This window comes from Elaeis guineensis, chromosome 5, assembly GCF_000442705.2.
Source record: "Elaeis guineensis isolate ETL-2024a chromosome 5, EG11, whole genome shotgun sequence".
NCBI classification, from domain to species: Eukaryota; Viridiplantae; Streptophyta; class Magnoliopsida; order Arecales; family Arecaceae; genus Elaeis; species Elaeis guineensis.
The window spans coordinates 113,991,360-114,013,853 of NC_025997.2; the positions used below are offsets into that span (position 1 = coordinate 113,991,360).

General features: G+C 37.4%; 1 protein-coding gene across 1 annotated transcript; it reads left to right on the top strand.

Moving 5' to 3' along the window:
* The first annotated feature begins 14,998 nt into the window (after window positions 1-14,998).
* On the top strand, window positions 14,999-21,943 carry LOC105045600 (phosphatidylinositol 4-phosphate 5-kinase 4). Its single transcript, XM_019850522.3, has 8 exons — window positions 14,999-16,308; window positions 18,014-18,181; window positions 18,275-18,440; window positions 18,529-18,645; window positions 18,742-18,935; window positions 19,062-19,171; window positions 19,256-19,340; window positions 21,305-21,943. The coding sequence occupies exons 1-8, from the start codon at window positions 14,999-15,001 to the stop codon at window positions 21,588-21,590; spliced, it is 2,436 nt and encodes an 811-aa protein (XP_019706081.1). The 3' UTR covers window positions 21,591-21,943.
* Window positions 21,944-22,494: the final 551 nt, after the last annotated feature.

The following is a 22,494-nucleotide window of genomic DNA, read 5'->3' on the forward strand; positions in this document are numbered from 1 at the left end:
GTTCTATCACCCCCACCAGTATCTGGTACCTGTTGAGTACAGGCATTGATTTATTCATCAATAAAATAGACAAGAAATGATGTCGTTCACTCCTGATTCAGTTTTTCCGCTAGAAGAAAGGTGCTAGACAACATACGAATTTGAAGTTAAGGAATCACAAACCAAATAATGGTTCAAACAAAAGCAAACTTAAATGCTCTTAGAATTCATATTTAATTTTCCAAAAGAACGTGTGAATGCACATTCTTATACTATCATGCAGACAAACAAGATAATGAATTTGGTAGTTATTAGGGGGATGAGTTGGTTGTTGAAATGGGCACTAGATTCTATGAGAGAGAATTTAGTAATATATTATACAATACTTGTATTTATATAAAACAAGGACAACCTTACATATTTTTTCCACTATAGAAAAATAAACAATAACCGTTCCAACAAACCCTATGCTATGTCCATGCATGCTTCTTCATTACTTTATTATCTATTCGTAATAATTGTCTGTTGTGGCCAAAGGCTTATAACTTAAGTTTATGACTCAGTATATGAGGTATTTTTTGCTTTGGTCTATAAATTTTATGATTTTATCCTTCAAAAAATATCTTATTTGAAAAGGATGGTACCTTCCTATATAAATCGGAGTCTTCCTTGATTCATAATTAATGGGGACTAATAATGTGCTCCCTTTTATACCACAATAGTACTCTTTGACATCAGGTCAATTTTATATATGATGTTATTTTGCATGCTTGACCATTCGATCAAGTCGAACTCGAGAAGATTGGGTTGGGGTGTCCAAAGGTGATGCATAGAGGAGGTGATAGATCATCATTTGTCGAGAGAGCTTATCCAAAAAAAAAAAAAAAAATGTAGAGGATGAAGGGCTGCTCCCATCTACTCATCTCCCCCAACTCCAGCCTCACATCCCGTCTGCTTCCCCAACATTTGTCCCCTCTGGCAGCTCCCTTCGCCAAAGGGAGGCCATCACCATCTCATCGGACTTTAACATGATTTGCATACGATAGGATGCATTAACCTACTAGTATCCTGAGAAACAACTTGTGGATTTGTGGTCAAATTCAGCCACTAGCAGAGCGAGATGGTTCTCTCTTTTGGAGTGGAGCTGAAGTTTGACGCAAAGAAAAGATTATACTGAGAGTAATGTGGTTAATGTAGTTAAGGAATGTGTTATTATTGGGAAGTGGAAACAAGGCTGTTTCTTTGTGGAAGGGAAAGCTGAAAACAAAGCAAAAGTGATAAAGATGGAAAAGGGTCGGTCAGTGGAGTTGCAGAGAATCAGTGACATGCCATGAAGAGAGTTGAATGAAATAGAGGATGAGAAAGATAATTCCATCCTTTCATCAGAAAAGAATAAAAAAGATAATTCCATCTATATTTTGGAATTCAATAGAACAAAAAAAAAAAAAAAAACCCAACTCTTGGGTGCTTTAAAGCATCTACCAAACCAAAGCTCAATCCAAATGTTGGGAATCGTTGTACCCGTTGCAATGCTTGGCTATGGAAGAGGAAAGGATGGCTAAGTTCATCATAGCTCCATCGGTCACATAGATCTTAGCCAGAAGGCATGGTTTGCAATCTAATTTGCCACTGGACTGCCTCATGATGTATATATATGCATGAACTTGATTGCTTCAAACTCTTGTGGTAGAGAAAGTTTTTTACTTGAGGTATACATTCTTTTTAGAGCTGTCAATTTAGATTAGGCCTATTGGATTGGCCTGCTCCGCAATGTAAATGGGATAGATTGGGTTCATATTTTAGCAACCCATCTAAAAGTGGGTTAAATAATCCATCCCATTTGGGTTGTGAGTTGTTGCGGGTTCGGGGTGGGCTGATCTATCTTTTTTTTTATATCAAAATTACTCCCACATTTGAAAATAAATCCCCTTCAACCTTTTTGCCTACATGAGCCATACCAACCGTCGAGTCTCATCAATGCTAGCAACCCCTCTACAGTGCATCTACGTGAGAAAGAGAGGAGAGACCGAGAGAGCTGCTATTGCCGCTACCACATCTGGACGCCGTTGTCCAGTTTTCATTATTTGCTTATTTTACAATCTGGTACCTGCTATGAATCTTTGGGCTTGCTGCTGATTTTACCATTTGAATCTCTTATTTATGCTTTTGTTTTGTTTGATTGTTATCTTAATTGATTTTTTTTTGTTGATTGATAGATTATTAGCTTGTTTCTATATTGTGTGGGTGTGTGGCTGATTACTTACATCATGACTGGGTCTATGAGTATAATAAATCAAGTTGTAACTATGAATGATGATGAAATAACTGAAGAATCCAAATTAGATAGTGAAACTGAACCTGGGGTTTAGGAATCAAATAAGAGGACAAGAGAATATTCTGATATTTGAAATTATTTCACAAAAATAGAGAAAGGCAAAGATGGTGTAGAAAGGGCAGCTTGTAATGGATGTAAAAAATAATATAAATATAGTGAAAAAAAATATGGGACCTCTTCTATGACCTATCATCTTTCAAAGTGTCCTATGAAAAAGTTTCATGATGTAGGGCAAATGATAATTGGTGCTGATGAAAAATAAAGATCTAGAAAAATAGATCAAAAAAATTTTCGTGAATTATGTGCATCTACCATTATTCAACATGATTTGCCCTTTTTATTTGTTGAGTATCCTGGGATTAAGGCGGGTAAAGTATATCAATCCTGATATTGTTCCTATTTCTAGAAACACTATTTATAGTGATATTCAGAAAATTTATTTGAGGGTGAGAGAAGTTGAAACAACTCTTAGTTAAGATTCCCAATAGAGTTTGTTTGACTTCTGATGTATGGACTGCATGCACTAGTGAGGGTTATATTATTCTGACTACTCAGTATATTGATGATAGTTGGAAATTGAATAGTAAAATTTTGAATTTTGCTCATATACCTTCTCCACACATAGGGGTTGAATTAGCTGCAAAGTTGCATGAATTTTTGAAGGCTTGGAGAATTGAGAATAAGATTTTTTCTCTGACTCTAGATAATATCTCTAGTAATAATAATATGCAAGATAATTTGAAAGAACAGCTTTGTTTGAATGATAATTTATTATGTGATGGTAAGTTTTTTCATATACGGTGTTATATTCACATTCTTAACCTCATTGTTCAAGAAGGGTTGAAAGTAGCCAATATGCTTTGGTTAAAATTAGGGAATCAGTTAAGTATGTGAAGGGTTCGGAGAGTAGGATGCAAAAATTTGATGAATGTATTAAGTGGGTTGGTGGTATTGACACTTCTATTGGCTTATGTTTGGATGTGTCTATCCATTGGAATTCCACATATTTGATATTGGAGAGTGCAATCAAATACAAAAAAGCTTTTACTTCTCTCCAATTGGTTGATTAGAACTATAGGTTTTGCCCTACATCCCTTGAGTGGACAAGAGGAGAGAAAATATGTGAGTTCCTAGAGCCATTTTATAAGGCTACCAAGTTGATTTTTGATTCTTCTTATCCTACTTCCAATCTTTATTTGATACAAGTTTAGAAGATTGAGTGCTTGTTGTTGGAAAATGAGAGGAATGAAGATGTGGTGATAAGTGAAATGTGCAAGAGGATGAAAGACAAGTTTGATAAATATTGGAGTCAATATAGTGTTGCATTTACATTTGGGGCTGTTCTTGACCCACGCATCAAGCTTACAATGTTGGAGTACTTTTACTCAAAGATTGATGCAAATAAAGCAAAAGATATGGTGAAGGAGGTGAGGATAAAATTGAACAAGCTTTTTAAGCAATATACCAATACCACAAATGCACCAAGTAGTTTTTCCCAGTCTCCATCCATATCATATGCATATATGCTAACGTCAAGTAGAGGATTAATTGGAAACAAAGGCAAGAAAATACTTAATGTACGTGTCTCATCTTATACTCTTATTTATATTTTTTTATATTCATATTTATTTTATTAATTATATATCTAACTTGTATTTGAAATTGATGTAGGAAATTAAAATGTTTGAGAGCCAAACTATTATAAATGCTGAAAAATCTCAATTGGATCTCTATTTGGAGGAGCTAAAACTTGAGTTTAGATTCTATGAAGAATTGGATGTATTACACAATTGGAAGAGTAATAAGCATCAGTTTTCAATTCTTTCAATAATGGCATGTGATGTTTTGGCTATTCCATTACTGCAGGTACATCAGAATCAGCCTTTTTCATTGGTGCTCGAGTGTTCAACAAATATAAAAGTAGCATGCTTTCTAAGAAAGTGCAGGTTCTTCTTTGTACTCATAATTGGCTATGTGGTTTTATTCCTAATGGTAAGCTTGTCTTGTGCTTTAGATGTTACTTGGTTTGTGCTCCCTATTACTTTTTTTGGTGGCTGATTTCTTGTTTTTGACTTGTGTTTAGCTTGTTTTTTTGGCTGCCTAGTGCTTCTTATTTTGGTTACTCTAGTTTTTTATGATTTTAATTGCTTTGATGTTGATTCTCGACTTCTTGTTATGGTACTTGTAGTTGAAAATGATGATTCAGCTATGAAAGTGAAAACATCTCTTTTAAAGAAGGGTTCTAATGCTATTGAAGAGATAATTGATGAAGAAGAGGAAGAGGATGAAGAATTGAATGGTGAGGACCACAATGATGATATGGAGGATAATTTTTTGAGACTTTGATTTGCCTCTAAATTAGTTTTAAAATTGAAACTTTAAGTCTATTAAGTTTGGGTTGTATTAAGTATTTAAGTTTGACAATTTTATTTTATGACTCTAAGTTTGAAGAGGACCACAAACAATGATGCTTGGCATTTGCTTTGAATAGTTAAGACTTAGAATTAGAGTCTTTGACTTTGTCATTGTGAATTGAGATGTAAGACTTTGATAGATTGATTTGAGTTTGAATTGAATATGAAATTCTATTTATATTGCTGTTTTGCAATTTTTTTTTTATTTTGAAAATTTTAGCAGGTTGGCCCATTTAAATCGCAGCCCTTGGCAAGTTGGGTTGGGTTGGGGTTTTTCCAATCCTTCGGTTAAACGGGCCAACCCGCCCCACCTTGTTTAGAGGTGGATTTTGGCAGGTTGGGGTGGGTCGGGGTGGGCCGACCCATCTTGATAGCTCTAATTCTCCTTCTGGATTTTTCTATATTATCTTTAGTTCTTATTCCCTTCCCTCTCATCTATATGCAAAATAAGCTTCTTATTGAGCAATCATGGCAAAGAAAGGATCGAGGATCAGTGCAGGCTTTCTTTTGTGTGAATCTTGCTTAGAGACTGCTTCTTACTTATTCATCAGGCAGGCTCTTATGCATGCCTCTAGCTAGGTTCTCGAGAGTTTTGGCATAGGCAAAGGTGTTTTAGTACTATAAAATAAGTCCATGGTCAGTGATAGCCTCCCGCTTGGATGGTATGAGGAAGGTCATGAAAACTTGAAATCTTCCAAATGAGAAAGATAAGTGACTTGTCATACAGGGAAGGAGAGTCAGAATGGGTTCACCAAAGGCTTTTAAAGGATCATTTGGGCAAGGGAGATGAGAGGCTGGTCAGATAGAGGAGAATGCTATAGATGAAGCTAATTGGGAGGAGGGAAAGAGAGGAGCCATCTGAGCGGACCTTACCTATCACGCCTAGCCCCTACTTGGGTTGGCCCTGTGATACAACTATATGACTCATAGGGTATGACCCTACAGAGCATGCAAAACCTACAAAATAAATAGAAATCAAAACATAATTTGCAGATTGTTCAATAAATATTTTTACTAATTATTATATCAATCAATACATAGTTTCATTATAAGTGAAGGATAAAAATCATGCAACTATATGATTCTATCATTTATCTAGTATCAAAGCTATGTGCTAACTACTTATTATTGGACACATCACTTATGTGGCCCATATATAAGGATTAGTTGTTAGAGAACTCTAAGTGGTATGTAACTACCTACTACCGCTAGTTATGTTTAAGATAGTTTCCTCCATGGAAGGAAACTATCGATATTTTGGTTATTTGATAAAGGTCCCTAGTCTAGTCTATTCAAGCCTATGAGATCCATTTGAGGCATAGGTTAGAAGACTCCTTCTTCAAATTTTTTTATAGATAAACTCTAATGAAACTTTAAACAATTATGGCTGAAAGTATGCACCACAAATATTTCCACTACATAAAATTATTTTATTTATTATATTTTCTCATATTGTGATATCAAAGCATCTTTCTAGCCATATTGTTTAGTATTTAGATTTGAATTATATGTGATTTTGATATAATATGGTTTATTTTATATATGTCATATGTATCTATTTATTTTCTTTATTTTGGCATATTAGAGATTTTACAAATAATTATGATGTGGAATATTTGAATTTTATTTTGATTATATCAACAAAAAAAAAGGCCAAAAGGAAATCGATGATGGCCAATGTTGCGGCCAATCCCTTGGAGCATCTAACGCCGGTGAAGAGCTATCTGCAAAAGAAAGTCCACTGGCTAGAATTGTGTCCGATGGAGATCCTCTGATGCTTAAGTCAGTAGAGAGTGGACGAACAGTAAGTTGAATATAGAAAGTAGCAGTGTGTTTGCCCAAAAGTATCTTACCATTGCCTGTTCCCTTACCTCCTCTTTATAAGTGACTCGGGTGTAACCATCGAGCATGTGGTCCTATTTTTTATGACACTAAAGGATAGTTAATCTTAATTATCGGACCATTATCATGGAGTTAGTGGACCGTTAATACTTACTAATGGTCGGGCATGTAGTTATTACCCACGATTGTAGTATCATGACTGTAAATTAGGTAGTCGATCATGAAGATGTTGCTTCAGTCATGATGGTCAGTCAGCTATGATGATCAGTCGGTCAGTCAGTTATGATGGTCAGTCGGTCAGTCGGCTATGGTAGTCGACCATTTGACAATTGATCGTTGATCAATCGGTCATGATGACTCTGCTTCGACCATGATGGTCAATCGGTTATGAAGATGCTGCATCAGCCAGATGATTAATTTCGAAGAAGTCTCGAATTGATCGAAACTATGAGGGATCAATAGGCGAAGTGGCATTGGCTAAAATCCAATGCGGGGTCGACAACTAATAAAAGAGTTCTGTGGGTGAGATAAGCCATCCTTTCTTTATGCTAGCTGGAGATTGCTTGATGGTTTATGGCCGAGAGTGGATCAAAAATTGATGTAGTGTTGGTAGCCGTCTGAAGATGCTGATAGCCGATAAGATGTTTGTGTACTAATAGTATGGTTTTGATACATTTTAACACTCTTTCCATTATTATTGTCAAACTGAGCAGCAGATTCGTTTTCCTCCTTTTATCAAGGTTTGTACTTTGTAGTCACTATTAGGAAAGTGCTTGATGGTGTTGGTAATAATCAATGCAATGTTGTCAGTTCCATACCCCACTAGATATAAATGATTTGCTCAACCCTATGCATCTTGAATGGTGTGCGGAGGGATATCCATCATAGCAAGACAAAGTTCCATCCATTCTACAAGGCTTGCATTCATTATTACTTCCATCTGAAGTAGCATCTGGCATCTGAATATGGTTCTGCTTTTACTTTAGAGTTTGAAAGTCGTATGTTTGATCCGATAGGCATAGAATCAAGAGAGCCAAATTTTAATCGGATAGTCGACATAGAATCGGAGGAGTAAATCTGAATGTCCCAATAGTTGCCCCCCACTCTCAAAGTCCAAGGTGACTTGATGTATTGGACGATGGGAGTTAGTGAATCTTCTGTCATAATTTCGAGTCCCGATTCTGTGGTCATTTTAGTTGATAATGAAAGAAAATTTTCTTTTATTACCGGACCTTAGTCCAATTTTGTAGCCTTTAGTTTGTAGTGAAAAAAAATTTTGTTTGTGTTATCTCTTTGAATATGATCATCATTCATCATAGATAACTGTTGAATATTTTCTAACCGATCATAGTCGAGTTGGCATATTGTTCCAACTGACCGTAGTCGAGTCGGCATATTGTTCCATCCGATCATAGTCGAGTCGGCATATTGTTCCATCTGATCGTAGTCGAGTCGGCATAATGTAGTTGTTTGTTTAATATCGATATGTAGGGTTAACCGACAGGAGTTGATACATAGATTCGACCAACCGGAGTCGGCATGGAGAGTCATCCGACCAGAGCCGACATGTGGATTCGGTCGATCGGAGTCAGCATGTAGAGTCATCCGACCAGAGTCGGCATGCTATGTTCGAGGGGCAGACGTACATTGTTCCATTAGATTAAAATATTGTCATAAATCTTTCTGTTGTAAGGGAATATAGTCATCATTTGGAGGAGCTTTCTGAACCGTAGATTACGATCGATTCATCATTTGGAAAAACTTTTCGAATCATAGATTATGATCAATTCATCATTTGGAGAAGCTTTTTGCATTGTCTGCCCCCCAAAGTCTCATCGCTTAGTCATTTTGTAGCCTTTTAATTTGGTAATCTAGCTTCTGGAGCTTCCGTTCATAGTTGTCCACGTGCTGGGAACCTCTTCGAAGAGAGCAGCCAGGAGTAGAACCTTGGATGAGGGAAAAAGAGAACGTTATCATTTTCCCATATCAGCTTTGTGGGGGTGGCGATCGGCATGTTGAGAGTGATTGGCTAAGTGGTATGGCCCATCCCACCGATGAGACTGTCGTCGAGGTTGCACCACCATCAATTGTTGGCTGTATTTGCTGGAGGCTATGAACTGCCTCTGTCAGTATCTTTTTCTGCTGCACTAAGGCAGTGAATTGCTGAGCGTCCGCAATGATTATCGAACGTGAGGATCTAGGCTCTATCGATGAAGGTGGGAGATCTTTTCGATGGGACGATTGTCAGATACAGTCGGTGGAAATATTCTGTACTCTTATTTTTGTCATGATGATTGGATTTTCTCCTCCTTCCTAGTGCACCAATTTATTGCGGCCAATCCTCAGGAGCGTCTGATGCCGGTGAAGAGTAACCTGCAAAAGAAAGTCTACTAGTCGAAATTATGTTCGACGGGATCCTCCGATGCCTAAGTCAGTAAAAAGTGGACGAATAGTAAGGTGAATATAGAAAGTGACAGCGTGTTTGTCTGGAAGTATCTTACCATTATCTGTTTCCTTATCTTCCTTTTATAGGCAACTCGGGTGTAACCGTCGAGCACGTGGTCCTGCTTTCTATGGCACTAAGGGATAGTTAACTCTGATTATTGGGCCATAATCATGGAGTTAGTGGATCGTTTATGCCCATTAATAGTCGTGGCATATAGTTATTATCCATGATTGTAGTATCATGATTGTAGATTAGGCAGTCGGCCATTAAACAGTCGGCAATGAAGATGCTGCTTCGATCATGACGGTTAGTCGGTCATGATGATTAGTCAGCTAGTCAGATATGATGGTCAATCGGCCAATCGGCTATGATAGTCGGTCATTTGACAGTTGACCATTGATCAGTCGGTCTTGATGACTCTGCTTCAGCCATGATGGTCAATCAGTCATGACGATACTACATCGGTCAGATGTTTAATTTTGAAGAAGTCTCGAATCGATCGAAATTGTTAGGGATCAATAGCCAAAGTGGGGTCGGCTAAAATCCAATACGGGGTCGGCAACTGACAGGAGAGGTCCATGGGTGAGATAAGCCATCATTTCTTTATGCAACTAGAGATTGCTTGATGGTTTATGGCCGAGAGTGGATCGAAAATCAATGTAGTATCGGTAGCCATCTGAAGATGCTGTTAGCCGATAAGATGTTAGTATACTGATGGTATGGTTTTGATACATTTTAACACTCTTTTCATTATTATTATCAGACTGAGCGGCAGATTCATTTGCCTCCTTTTATCAAGGTTTATACTTTGTAGTTACTGTCAGAAAAGTGTTTGATGGTGTTGGTGATAATCAATGTAATATTATCAGTTCTATATCCCACCAGATATAAATGTTTTACTCAACCCTATGCATCTAGAATGGTGTGCTGAGGGATATCTATCATAGCAAGTCAAAGTCCCATCTATTTTACAAGGCTTACATTCATCATTACTTCTATCGGAAGTAGCATCTGGCATCCGAATATGGTTCTATTTTTACTTTAGAGTTTGAAAGTCATATGCTTGGTCCAACATACATGAAATCGAGAGAGCCAACCTTGAATCGGGCAGTCGATATAGAATTGAAAGAGTAAATCCAAATGTCCCACCAGCCGAGAACCTCCCGCTGTCATCCTTCATTATCCTTCACCTCCAATAAGGATGGCTTGCGACCAGTCCCTATCTAGCATCCATCCAAGTATAAAAATTAGATGGCTAGGATGGTTGTGAGGAGGAAGGAGATGGGATTAGATACGTAAAACATTAGAGCACTCCTGTTGTCGTAATTGGCTTATGGGGGGGAAGCCCTATTGCATCTCGTAAGCCTTTATCGCTCATCATCTGCCATTAACTACCACAAATACTGTTTATCCGAAGATACTTTATGCCCAGGATGTTATAAACACTGTTAGATAGTTCATTGGGATGTGGGATTTTTTCCTTCGGAGGGATAACCGATGGTTATTGCCTTATCTTAATGAAATTCAATAATGAAAGAAAGTTAGATGGGGAGAAATGCAACGAGATATTTAAAGCCGCTTCATCCTCCTGTTGTATATGAACTAATAATGAATAAATAAGAGACTGATGAAGAATGAAAGCCAGGGAGATAATATCACAATTTGGTACACATGTAATTGGTTCAATGAAGTAGATTAATCTAATTTAGGACTACCTTAATTTGTATACTTTTGGATAATATTTGATTAATTCTATCTGATTAGATTAAGATAGATAATTTATTAATTAATTTAATTTGACTGTGGTTCGTGTGAACCAATCTTGCTTGGGTGTATCTAAAATATAAAGCATTAATTTGTAGCAATATAAAGAAAACAGGGATCTATGGATAATTTTTTGACCATCTGTTTATGAATTTTTGTTTACAGTTAAGGACAGAAGGAACTTCATGTAACAATATACTAGATTTGCACATTACATGATTGATTTATTTGTTTATGTTATCAATATTTGGATGAGTTGATAATTTATTTACAATATAAGTTTTGAAACATCATGAGCTTGGGAGTAGCCACAGCATCTTAAGTTATTATGATATACAATAAATTTTAGTCATATATGAATAAGTGATTAGTTAATGGCATGGTTACCCAGCCCCATAGGAGGGCAGCCATTTTAATGCATTAGTAAGTAGAATAAGATAGTAAACTAGACATCAAAATACAAATTTTCCTAGTCCACGGATATGAAATATTTTGTTTTGGTGTTTGTGTTTACTAGTCTTACCAATAAAAAATTAAGTAAATTCTATGCATATTTGCAAACTCTACCAACAAGAAGATTTAGAATTTACTATTAAATTTAACAATTAGCTAATTCAAATCAAGTTTATACTTTATAGCATTGACGTATGTTTGGCTTTGTTATTACAGTTCTTCTTAATGATTATTCTCGTATTTCAATATTATTGGATGATAATTATGTTGAACGGAAGGAAAAGATTCTCTTGACTTTAGGATACATGGATTTGGATTTGGCTCTCCATGTAAACGATCCATCCCCATGGAATCAAGCACACCAAATGAGAGGGCTACTTATGAATGGTTAAAGCAATCTAATCAATTAAGTCTTATGCTCAAGTGTCATATAAATAAGAGCATTTGGGCTTCAATCATAGAATGCAATGAAGTCAGAGACTACATGAAAGCTATTGAAAAATAATTTGTAAGCTCTGACAAGACATTATAGCCAGTATCCTGAGGAAGAAGTTTTTGGACATGACACATATTAAAAGCAGGAGTGTGCGAGAGCATATTATGGAAATGAGAGACATTGCTACTCAATTGAGATCCCTAGAAGTTGAGATTTTTGAGTCATTTCTAGTATATTTTATTCTCAACTATCTCCCCTCCGAACATGGACCATTTAAAATATCTTATAACATACAAAAGAAAAAAATGAACAATTAATGAACTTCTGACCATATGTGTGCAAGAAGAGGAAAGGTTGAAGCATGAGATTGAGAGTGCTCATTATATAAATTGTACTAAAGGAAAAGCTAAGAAAAGCACATGTGTTCCCTAGAAAAACAAAGCATGTGTACAAATGAAGGAAGATAGTAATAAGGATAAATGTCATTTCTCCAAGAAAAATGGACGTTTTAAGAAGGATTGTGTCAAATACATAAATGGTTTGAAAAGAAAGATAATCTCATATTTGTGTGCTATGAATCTTGTTATGTTGAGGCTTCTGATAATGCCATTTGGTGGATTGATTAAGCTATTACAATTTACATTGCTAATAATGTACAGGATTTTTCAAACCCGAGCAAACCAATAGAAAGTGAACAGGGCATCTATTTGGAAAACCAGATACCTTCACATGTGAAAGCAGTGGGGACTTATAGATTAGTTTTAAAATTTGGTTTTCAATTAGATTTTGTAACACCTTTTATGTTCCATCATTTTCAAAAAATTTGGTTTCTATGTCTAGAATAACTTGTATTAGATTTGAATTTGATTTTCATGGTCCAGTTGTGGTCTTTTGAAAGACAAGCAAATTATTGGTTTCAGAATTTTAATTAATAATTTATTTAGATTTGTGTTAGACCCTACTTATGAGTCTAGTCTTTTAACCTTGTATGATAATAAAGTTGGTGTTACATATGGTATTATTAATGAATGCTCATCTAGATTTTGGCATAAGAGATTAGGACATATCTTCATAGAAAAATTAAAAAGTTAGTAGATGATGGAGTTTTAAAGGCTTTTGACTTTATGAACTTTGGTACTTGCATAGATTGCCTAAAAGAAATGCAGACTAACAACACTACCAAGGGTGCCAAAAGAAGTACTAAACTTCTAGAAATCATACATACAGATATCTATGGATAATTTTCTATCCTATATATAAATTATCAAAAATATTTTATTTCATTTATTACTGATCATTCAAGATATGTGTATCTCTATCTTTTGTTTGATAAAGCAGAAGCACTTAATGTCTTTAAGATTCTCAAAATAAAGGTAGAAAAATAAAAAATAATAAAAATAAAAATTTTAAAATAAAAAATAGATGAAGAATATTATAGAAAGTACATAGAAAAGGGATTAATATCGGATCCATTTACAAAGTTTCTTGAAAAAAAGGATATTATTTTTTAATATTCAATGTCGAATACACCACAACAAAATGGTGTGGCTGAAAGAAGGAATCACACACTTACGGACATAGTTAGGAGTATGATAATTAAGCAATTCAAGTTTACTTTTATGAAGCCTTAAAAATTATTATGTATATCTTAAACAAAGCTCCATCTAAGACTAGTCCTAAAATACCCTTTAAAATATAGAACCGATGGAAATCAAGTTTAAGATATTTACACATATGGAGTTGTTTAGTTAAAGTGAGGGTTTATAATCTATATCTAAAGAAGCTGGATGCAAGAACAATAAATGATTTTTTTATAGGCTATGTAGTTAATTCCAAAGAATTCATATTTTATTGTTTCTCACATATTTTAAGAATTGTTGAAACTAGAAATGTAAATTTTTTTGAGCATCATAAATTTATTCGGAGTGAATTTTCTTATAGGATGGAATTTAAGGAAATAAAGAAATCACTTGTAGTACCCATAAATACACAAGAGTTGGTAGTTTTTTCAAGTAATTCTTTGAATTTTATTGAACAGCAACCAATTCAGCTATAACCTCGTGAGGAGCTATCTCATGCAAGAATTGATAATGTAGAGACCAATGGTCAAGATACATAAGAAACAACGGAAGTGAGGAGATCTTCATGAATTAAAAAACCAGTAAATTTTAGTGATTATATCGGTTACCTTCAAGAGTCTGGTCATGATGTTGGACCTATAAATTATTCAAATTTATTTTCACAAAGCTATGAATAGATTAAATTCCACATTTTAGTATGGTGCTATGAAGGAAGAAATGTAACCAGACAGATACAGTAATCAGACAAATTAGCATGCAAATAAATTTACATACACACTATCACTGTCCTTGACCTAACTATGACATTACAAATAAGCTGGGTGATCTCTGTCATAGATCGTCGATGCCCACGAAGCTTTACTGGGGAAATGGCTGTGAAGAATTTAGGCATCGGAGTCCTCGTCGTAGCTAATTTGATTAGAAGTGGACTACCATTTCTCTTCTTCATCATGGGAAGTTAGATTGTGCAATTCATCCCTTAGTTACGGCTTTTTGGTGAGGTGTGCTCGAAGTTGCCCCGGCCTCAGTTTCCACGGTAGACCAAGCAATCCCTTGTAATCTGCGATGCAGGCATTCCGAGTATCAAGAGATAACACTTGCAAGATAGGAACATCTGAGATTCTTAGGATGTTTGTTCCAATGTCGCTATACAACTCATACAGCCGAGTTAAAAGACAGGACAAAGAGAACATGCCGACAACACTCCCTCGTCCCAATGTGAAACGATCGACGAAAGCTCGTTGTTGTCAGTAAACACTCTTTGACTCTCTCTCTCTCTCCGCAACTCCTCATCCATCATCCTTAAAATAACAAGAGCATGACACCTCGTTTTTGTGTAAGAAGAGGAGGCCAGAGGATGCCTTCGTCGTTCCGCCCTCCAGGTGTTGGGTTCCCCATCCTTAGTCGGAGCCCCATTCGGAACCCAGCCCGAAAAACATGCAAACTAACCAGAATCACCCACCACCATCCCCCTTCTCCCTCGTTGCAATCTCCATATGGAGATCAACAAAACATCGAACGAAAACAAAGCGAACACAACATCATCAAAAAGAAGAACACCAAATCTAAATTAGCTACGTATCCCTCTTTCCAATGCTCTCTTAGCTCCTAATTCCTTCCCCTCTCATTCATCACAACAATGGCCTCCCAGAAATAAAAAGGACGCAGAAATAATTACCACGTTAAACGAGGAGTGAAAGAAGGACAGGAAGGAGGGAGGAGAAGGGGAGGTAATTGGAAGAGTAGAATATGTTCAAAGAGATCCAACGCATCAAGGCATGGGAGTCCACCGTCCGGAAGACGCACCAGCAGCATCAGCCGTCGGCGCGGCGGCGCAGCCTCGTCTTCCAATCGATGTCGGCCTCCCCCACCGCCGCCGACGGCCCCACCCCGAATTCCTTCGACGACGCCCCACCGGCCACCGCGGGCGCCGACGATCTGGACGTGCCCCTCCAGCACGCCGAGCGGCTCCTCCCCAACGGCGACTTCTACACGGGGCAGTGGCACAACAACCTCCCCCACGGCAGCGGGAAGTACCTCTGGACCGACGGGTGCATGTACGAAGGGGAATGGCGCAACGGGAAGACGATGGGCAAAGGCAAGTTCAGCTGGCCCTCCGGCGCCACCTACGAAGGCGAGTTCAAGACCGGGTTCATGGACGGCTTCGGGACCTACACCGGCTCCCTTGGGGACACCTACCGCGGCTCCTGGTCCATGAACCTTAAACACGGCCAGGGGAAGAAGTCCTACGCCAATGGCGACTACTACGACGGCGAGTGGCGCGCCGGCCTCCAGGACGGCCATGGTCGCTATATATGGAAGAACGGCAACGAGTACGTCGGCGAGTGGCGCGCCGGCGTCATCCACGGCCGCGGCACCCTCGTCTGGCTCAACGGCAACCGCTACGACGGCGGGTGGGAGGACGGCTTCCCGAAAGGCAACGGAAGCTTCCGCTGGGCCGACGGCAGCCTCTACGTCGGCCATTGGAGCAAGGAGAACGGCGCCATCCAGCAGAAGGGCGTTTACTACCCATCGCCGGCCGCCACTTCGCCGACGGCTCGAGATCCTAATGCTGCGTTTACCGCCGACCTCGGCAATTGCAAGGTTTGCCCGGGGGAGACGGTGTCGATTCTCCCGTCGCAGAAGACGCTGAATTGGTTGGGAATGGAGGAGAATTTCCTGCAGAAGCAGGCGGTATGGAGGCAGTCCAAATCGAACGACGGCCAGCCGAGAAGGCGGCCGTCGGATGACACGGTCGGGACCGGAGAGACGCCCAAGAGGCTCAATGGACACAACAATAGCATCGCCAGCAATTGGGAGACGGATGGGGATTATAATTGTGATGCTGAGGAAGGTGGTGTGGCGAGGGGGAGAGAGGCGTCCGGCGATGGGGTTAATGAATTGATGGGAGGGCTTCTGTTGGAGGAAACGGAGTCGAGGGGAACGGGGAGGTGGGTGCCGATAAAGTGGCCGCCGCCGGAGGTGAAGAAACAGGGGGAGACTATCTCCAAGGGGCACAAGAATTATGATCTCATGCTCAATCTCCAGCTTGGGATCAGGTATCCTTCTTTCTCTGCTGTGATCTATTTATTGTTTCTATGGAAGTTTTGGCTGTGGCCCCAGCAAGTGATGTATGGAAAGAGAAATATAAATGCTCTGTTAGCTAATTACCTTTTATTTATCTCTTTGCATTATGAATGGTTGCATTGGAGAACAGGGTAGGGCCCCCTCAGCACCCCAAAACGACTTCATGGTTGCATACCTCATTCACCACTAAACCCATAACAGAGACAGCTAAACAATACAAAACAAAACAGTCTTATATAACATTTATTCTTTCTATTGTGAATTTTGAAAAATATGATATATCTTTACCGTTTTTTATATTTTTTTGTCATGCTCTCCTTTAGCCTACATGTAGTTTTAGTTTATGTTTTTTTATAGACAATGATTGATTCTTTTTGGTTCATGGAATCTGGGAGGAATGAATCGGACAGTCATTAAAGTTATGAATTGACAAAAATGGAAAACAAAATCATGTATCAAGAGTTGGATCATGGCTTAATAGACCCACTATTTTACAACCTTGGTAGAATCTATGTTACATGGAAAATGCTGTTTTTCGTATGCCCACTTCTTTGGGATATGGGCCTCGGGTGGTTTTGTTAACTAGAATCCTAAGGACCAGGCTCCAGTTTTGAGCAACAATCTTGGAATCCATAAGTGCATTAAGGAGTGCAAAACTAAGATATTTCCAAAATCCATTATTTGGTATCTTCTTGAAAGGGGGCACCTCTATGTATGATTTATTTTGAATGTCACATAGAATTTGAAGGGTGTAACCTCACTATATTTGTTTTACAAAGGTAAAGGAAAGCCATTCTTTCCAGTTCCTTGGGCAATTTTAGGAAAGCTAATATGGCGGGGAGGGCTTTCCTATTCAAATCCTGTGAAGGTGTCCCTGTGTGTTGTTCTGTTCTACATAAAAACCTAGTTCTTAAATTTAATACAAATACAAATAGGAATGTCTGTGAAATTCTAAAGCCTGCTCAGTTGAAATTATAGCCCTGAAGAAGAAGATAAGAAAAGAGAGGAGTTGCCCTTCTTTAGCAAGTCAAGGTAAGAAAGAGTTTCTTTAAATAATAATAATAATATATTATTGATAAAAATATAGTTTGTATCGGATAAATTGTGGAATTGTTGGTCTTGCAGTTGGTAAGTCGAGACCTTACTGACATCATTTCATGATCTAACTCCTATGTCCATGTCCCTGCAACAATAGATCCATGCATCCAGCAACTACATCTAGATTTTTTTTTTTTTTTGAGAAAAACAATAGGAGAGATCACCACACATTTTATAAGAGTAACACTTGGAGTCTTATGTAAATGTGAACTGGTCTTCTACGTGCCATTCTTCATGCATATAATGTTTTTAAAAATTTTAAAAAAATATATAAACAATGTATTGGCCTATTGGGTATGGGAAGGTTCAGTAAGCATGCCCTGCATTACTATCCCTCTGTCATGTTTAGTATTTGCAAAAATAATAGAATTTTTTCCCTTAAATTTCTGCTTTTTAACTAAGAACTCCTTTGCGTAATGTATGTTAAAGACCTTTCTTTGGTTGTTGAGTTGATTATGTGGCATCATTCAGCAATGTTTTAGTTATCAAGAACCATTTGAAATCTTAGCTATGTGAATCTTTGTACTTTTCTAATTCTGATCATCTTAACTAGTATTTTACTTTGTTTTGGCATTTTAGACATGCAGTAGGAAGGCCAGCTCAACCTACATCACTTGATCTGAAAGCATCAGCCTTTGACCCAAAGGAAAAGGTATGGACAAGGTTTCCTCCTGAAGGAACAAAACAGACTCCTCCGCACCAGTCTTGTGATTTTAGATGGAAGGACTACTGCCCACTGGTTTTCAGGTTTGCGCAGGAATATGTTTACTCAACTTCTATCCAATATCCAACTTAGTTCATGCAGGTTTGATAACCCCATTTTCTGCATTGGAACTTCAGGACGCTGCGCAAACTTTTTAAGGTTGATCCGGGTGATTACATGATCTCTATCTGTGGAAATGATGCCCTTCGGGAACTATCATCTCCTGGGAAAAGTGGAAGCTTCTTTTACCTAACCAATGATGATAAGTACATGATAAAGACCATGAAGAAATCTGAAGTAAAAGTGAGTTTTTGCCCCTATATGTCACTCTGCGTCCAAGAAAAACTATCATTTCCTGATCTGTCTCAAAGCATCCTGTTTTATGATACAGGTGCTTCTGAGGATGCTCCCAGCCTACTATAATCATGTCCGGGCTTTTGAAAATACTCTAGTTACCAAGTTTTTTGGTCTGCACTGTGTCAAATTAACTGGGGCTATCCAAAGGAAGGTTAGAATATCATGTTGAAGTCAAAGATTAGTAAGTGGAAGTCTTATAGTAAATCATCTTTCATTGCTTTTCACTTCTTTTGTAAAAATGAATCAGGTACGCTTTGTAATTATGGGAAATCTCTTCTGCACGAACTATGCAATTCATAGGCGCTTCGATCTCAAAGGGTCTTCCCATGGACGTACAACTGATAAGCCTGAGGAAGAAATTGATGCAAACACTACTCTGAAAGACCTTGACCTTAATTTTATATTCCGACTGCAAAAATCTTGGTTTCAGGATTTCTACAGGTAATTATGATGTTCCATTTCTATATGTTCCAGTCTTAGAACGACAAATACTTTGCCTTATCTAACAATTTTTTTAATCTCAGTGGTTTGGAGCTGCATTCTCATTTAATGCATAATCTTTTGCAGGCAAGTAGATAGAGACCTCGAGCTTCTTGAGCAGGAAAGGATTATGGATTATAGTCTTTTGGTGGGTGTTCATTTTAGAGAAGTATCCCAAGATATGCTCCCTACTGAAGGTCAATTTCAAACAAAGCGATACTTGCAAATTTTCTTGTAAATTTTCAGCTGTGGCTGAGGAGTTCCATTTATTTCGGTTACAGGTATTGGTCATAATGAGAAAACAAGTGAAGCAACTCCCCGCCTTTCAAGAGCAGACGTGGATCAGTTTCTCTGTGATCCAACCAGGTATGATGCAAAAAAAAAAAATGCAGACTTTGTTAACTTTATGTTCTTTATGCATGAATTTGATTCTCATTGAAAGTATTCAGAATTTGTATGGTCATAAATCATTCACAGACTTCACACATTCGAAAATTTGTTGAAGGTCTCGGGATAGTCTCACTTGAAATCTGAACAGATATATAGAGGTCATGTGGATGGATTCATCAGAAGTGCTTCTAATCTACTTAATCTAATTATAAGCAACTAACATCAACTTGATCTAATTTTATGTCCTCAATAAAGTTTAATGCAGTATATGTTACTTGTTTTTGTTGATTTTCTTGGTTAAAGTGACCATCTTCAACTTATCTATCATAGCTTGTTGTAGGGTACTATCATTGGTGCATTTAACTGGGATTAGCTCGTATACATCTTGCTTGACTAAACACTCAGTATAGATGATATTCTGTCACTAGGATCCTCTTCAAGCCCACCATTTATGAACTTGAGAGGTTGCATCAGGACAAGTTGAATCTTTCTTTGAGAAGCCCTCGAGGCTTTTGCAATTCCTGTACACTGGTCCTTTTCTTATTTCTCCATTTGAAGATGCTAGTTGGAGCTGTGCTCAGTTTAGTCCTACAGATCATATTTAGCATGATGAAGCTTGTGGTAGAAACAATAACATGTAACCATGGACCTGGTGATTAATTATTGTACATAGTTAGCCGGTGCCACAGATCTCAAGTTGTGGTCCAAGATAATTATAATCATCCACTAACAGTTCTCTCCCTCTAGGTTGCAGCATCTCCCATGGAGATTTGGCCACTGCAGTCATCTCCACAGCATATCCTAGGTTCCCTCCCTGGATGTTTTTTTCTCATCCTTTTACAAATCTTGCAACTGGAACTAAAACAATGTCTAATGCTAAAAGGAAAATTTGCCTCCTGGGCCTTCATGTTATGACTTCCCAGAAAACACCTTTGACAGTATTGGAGACTTCCCGATGATATAGGGAAGGTTGGAAAACTGCTTCCTCATCAATAATTTCTTCAGCTGCTGCCATAATCATAAACTAGTTCTTTGTTGCTAACTCTAACTAGCACCCACTTCTTTCTGAGGTGTGGCATGCCAAGAAGCTGTGACCAGCCAGCTGGCCTTTTTTTGATTGGGTCCAATAGGTGCTCCTTAGATGAATTTAGCTTCTAATAGCTTCATTCTTGACCAAAATCCATCCAAAATGGGGCCAGTTTTGGAATTTTTGCTGAAAATAACTTGGGTCAAATTGTTTGCATATGTGAATCCATGCTTGATTTCATATCATTTTTTTCACTTCCGTCAATGTTGAAAATGGTTCTCTAAATTAAATTTAGGATTTTGCAATTGTTATGACTTGAAAGCATTGAATACTAGAGGAAGACTTTTGACAAAGATTTGGCTATCCTAAAATTCAAGTCTCATAGATATTTACGTTGGCATGCTGATTTGTCATCAAAAAATCAAACAATATATTCAATCTAAAAATGATTTTAACTTATTTCTTTTTGAAAAGAGTTAATTTTTATTGTTTTAGTCCTAAACCACTTAATGATACATCTAAATGTACAAAGTAATATAATACATTCTAAAAAAATATCTAGTTTTTCTTATTAACTTTTATTGATATTTTATGATTTGTCTTAATTTTAATTAAGATTATCTTAATAATTTTCTAATTGCCTAAACTAGAGCTGAAATGATTTGAGACTACTGAATATGAAACCTGTTTGGCTAAATGAGAACTGAGACCAAGTTTTACTTTCTTGAAGACATTCCCAATGACTGATTTGATTTTCTTTGTTCTATCATTCCAGTCTGCTCTGTCTGATTTATCTCACACTGAATCTCAATTTAAAATCTTCGTTCGGTAAGGCATATTGGACAGTAGAATACCGAAGTTCCAAATAAAATGACTCTCACCTTGTTTCTTTTGAAATATTGTATGAATGCAGGTGGGCTACAATCAGACTTGGTATAAACATGCCTGCTAGGGTGGAACGGATAGTGAGGAGTGATGTTGAATCCCTGCTGATTGGGGAACCCACAGGGGAATTTTATGATGTGATATTGTTCTTTGGCATCATTGACATTCTCCAAGACTATGACATCAGCAAAAAGCTTGAACATGCCTACAAGTCCATCCAGTATGACCCAACATCAATATCAGCTGTTGATCCAAAGCAATATGCAAAGCGCTTTCGTGACTTCATATTCAGAGTATTTACAGATGACACCTAACTGTAATATTAGCCGAAAGGGCCACTGTCAATTTTAGGAAATTCAGAAGATTGTGGCAAAGGATGCTCAGCCTGCATCTGTTTGCTCAGTTTCCTTGTATGTGTACATGTTTTTTTTTTTTTTCATCACTTTCAAAGATTTGATGCTCCAACCATCATCACAGCCAATGAAGGATCGCTGGGTCTTTAGGAAGTGGATGGCTTATAAGTCAGCATGGTTTGCTCACTAATTACATGTGTTGATAGGTACTCACAATTTTAACATTTATGGGCTCTAGTTATTTTTTATTTATATCTTCTATGATACATATGAAAGATTTACAAGGAAATAGCATGGAGTTGTAAATGTTTGTGCCAGATTTCAGTTGTGTATTGGATGTTATTCTTTTATAACTACATTTTTTTTCCCTTGGAAGCTAATGAAGAATTTCTGGGGTTTTTGGCAATAATGTCAATAAATTTTACAGGAGAAATGAATTATAACATCATCTTTGTTTGACTTCTGGAATCAAGCAAGTGTTGATACATTTCTTCTTTTTCTTTTGTTTCTCATGAAAATTTGCAGTTAATGAAATCAAACATGCTACATGTCTTGGTTAATAAAGGTCTTTGTGTTCCCTCACTTTAATTCAAAATAAAAGAAAGAAATTTAACCTTGTCTATTCATTTTAAATTTCCTATTTCTGCTGTATGCCTGACTAATGACATTTCTCTATTTTTTTCTTTTTTTTTTAAAAAAATTAAGCTTATATTCAGTGTAAGTTATCAAGTCTGATGGCTTGGTTATTTTTTTGCTTTTCCTATTCTTCCTACACTTTCTTCGTTTGAGTCAAGGATATATGTAGGTAATGTTGGGAGAAGGTGGAGGATTAGCATAAGACAATCAGAGCAGAAAGAATGTCTAT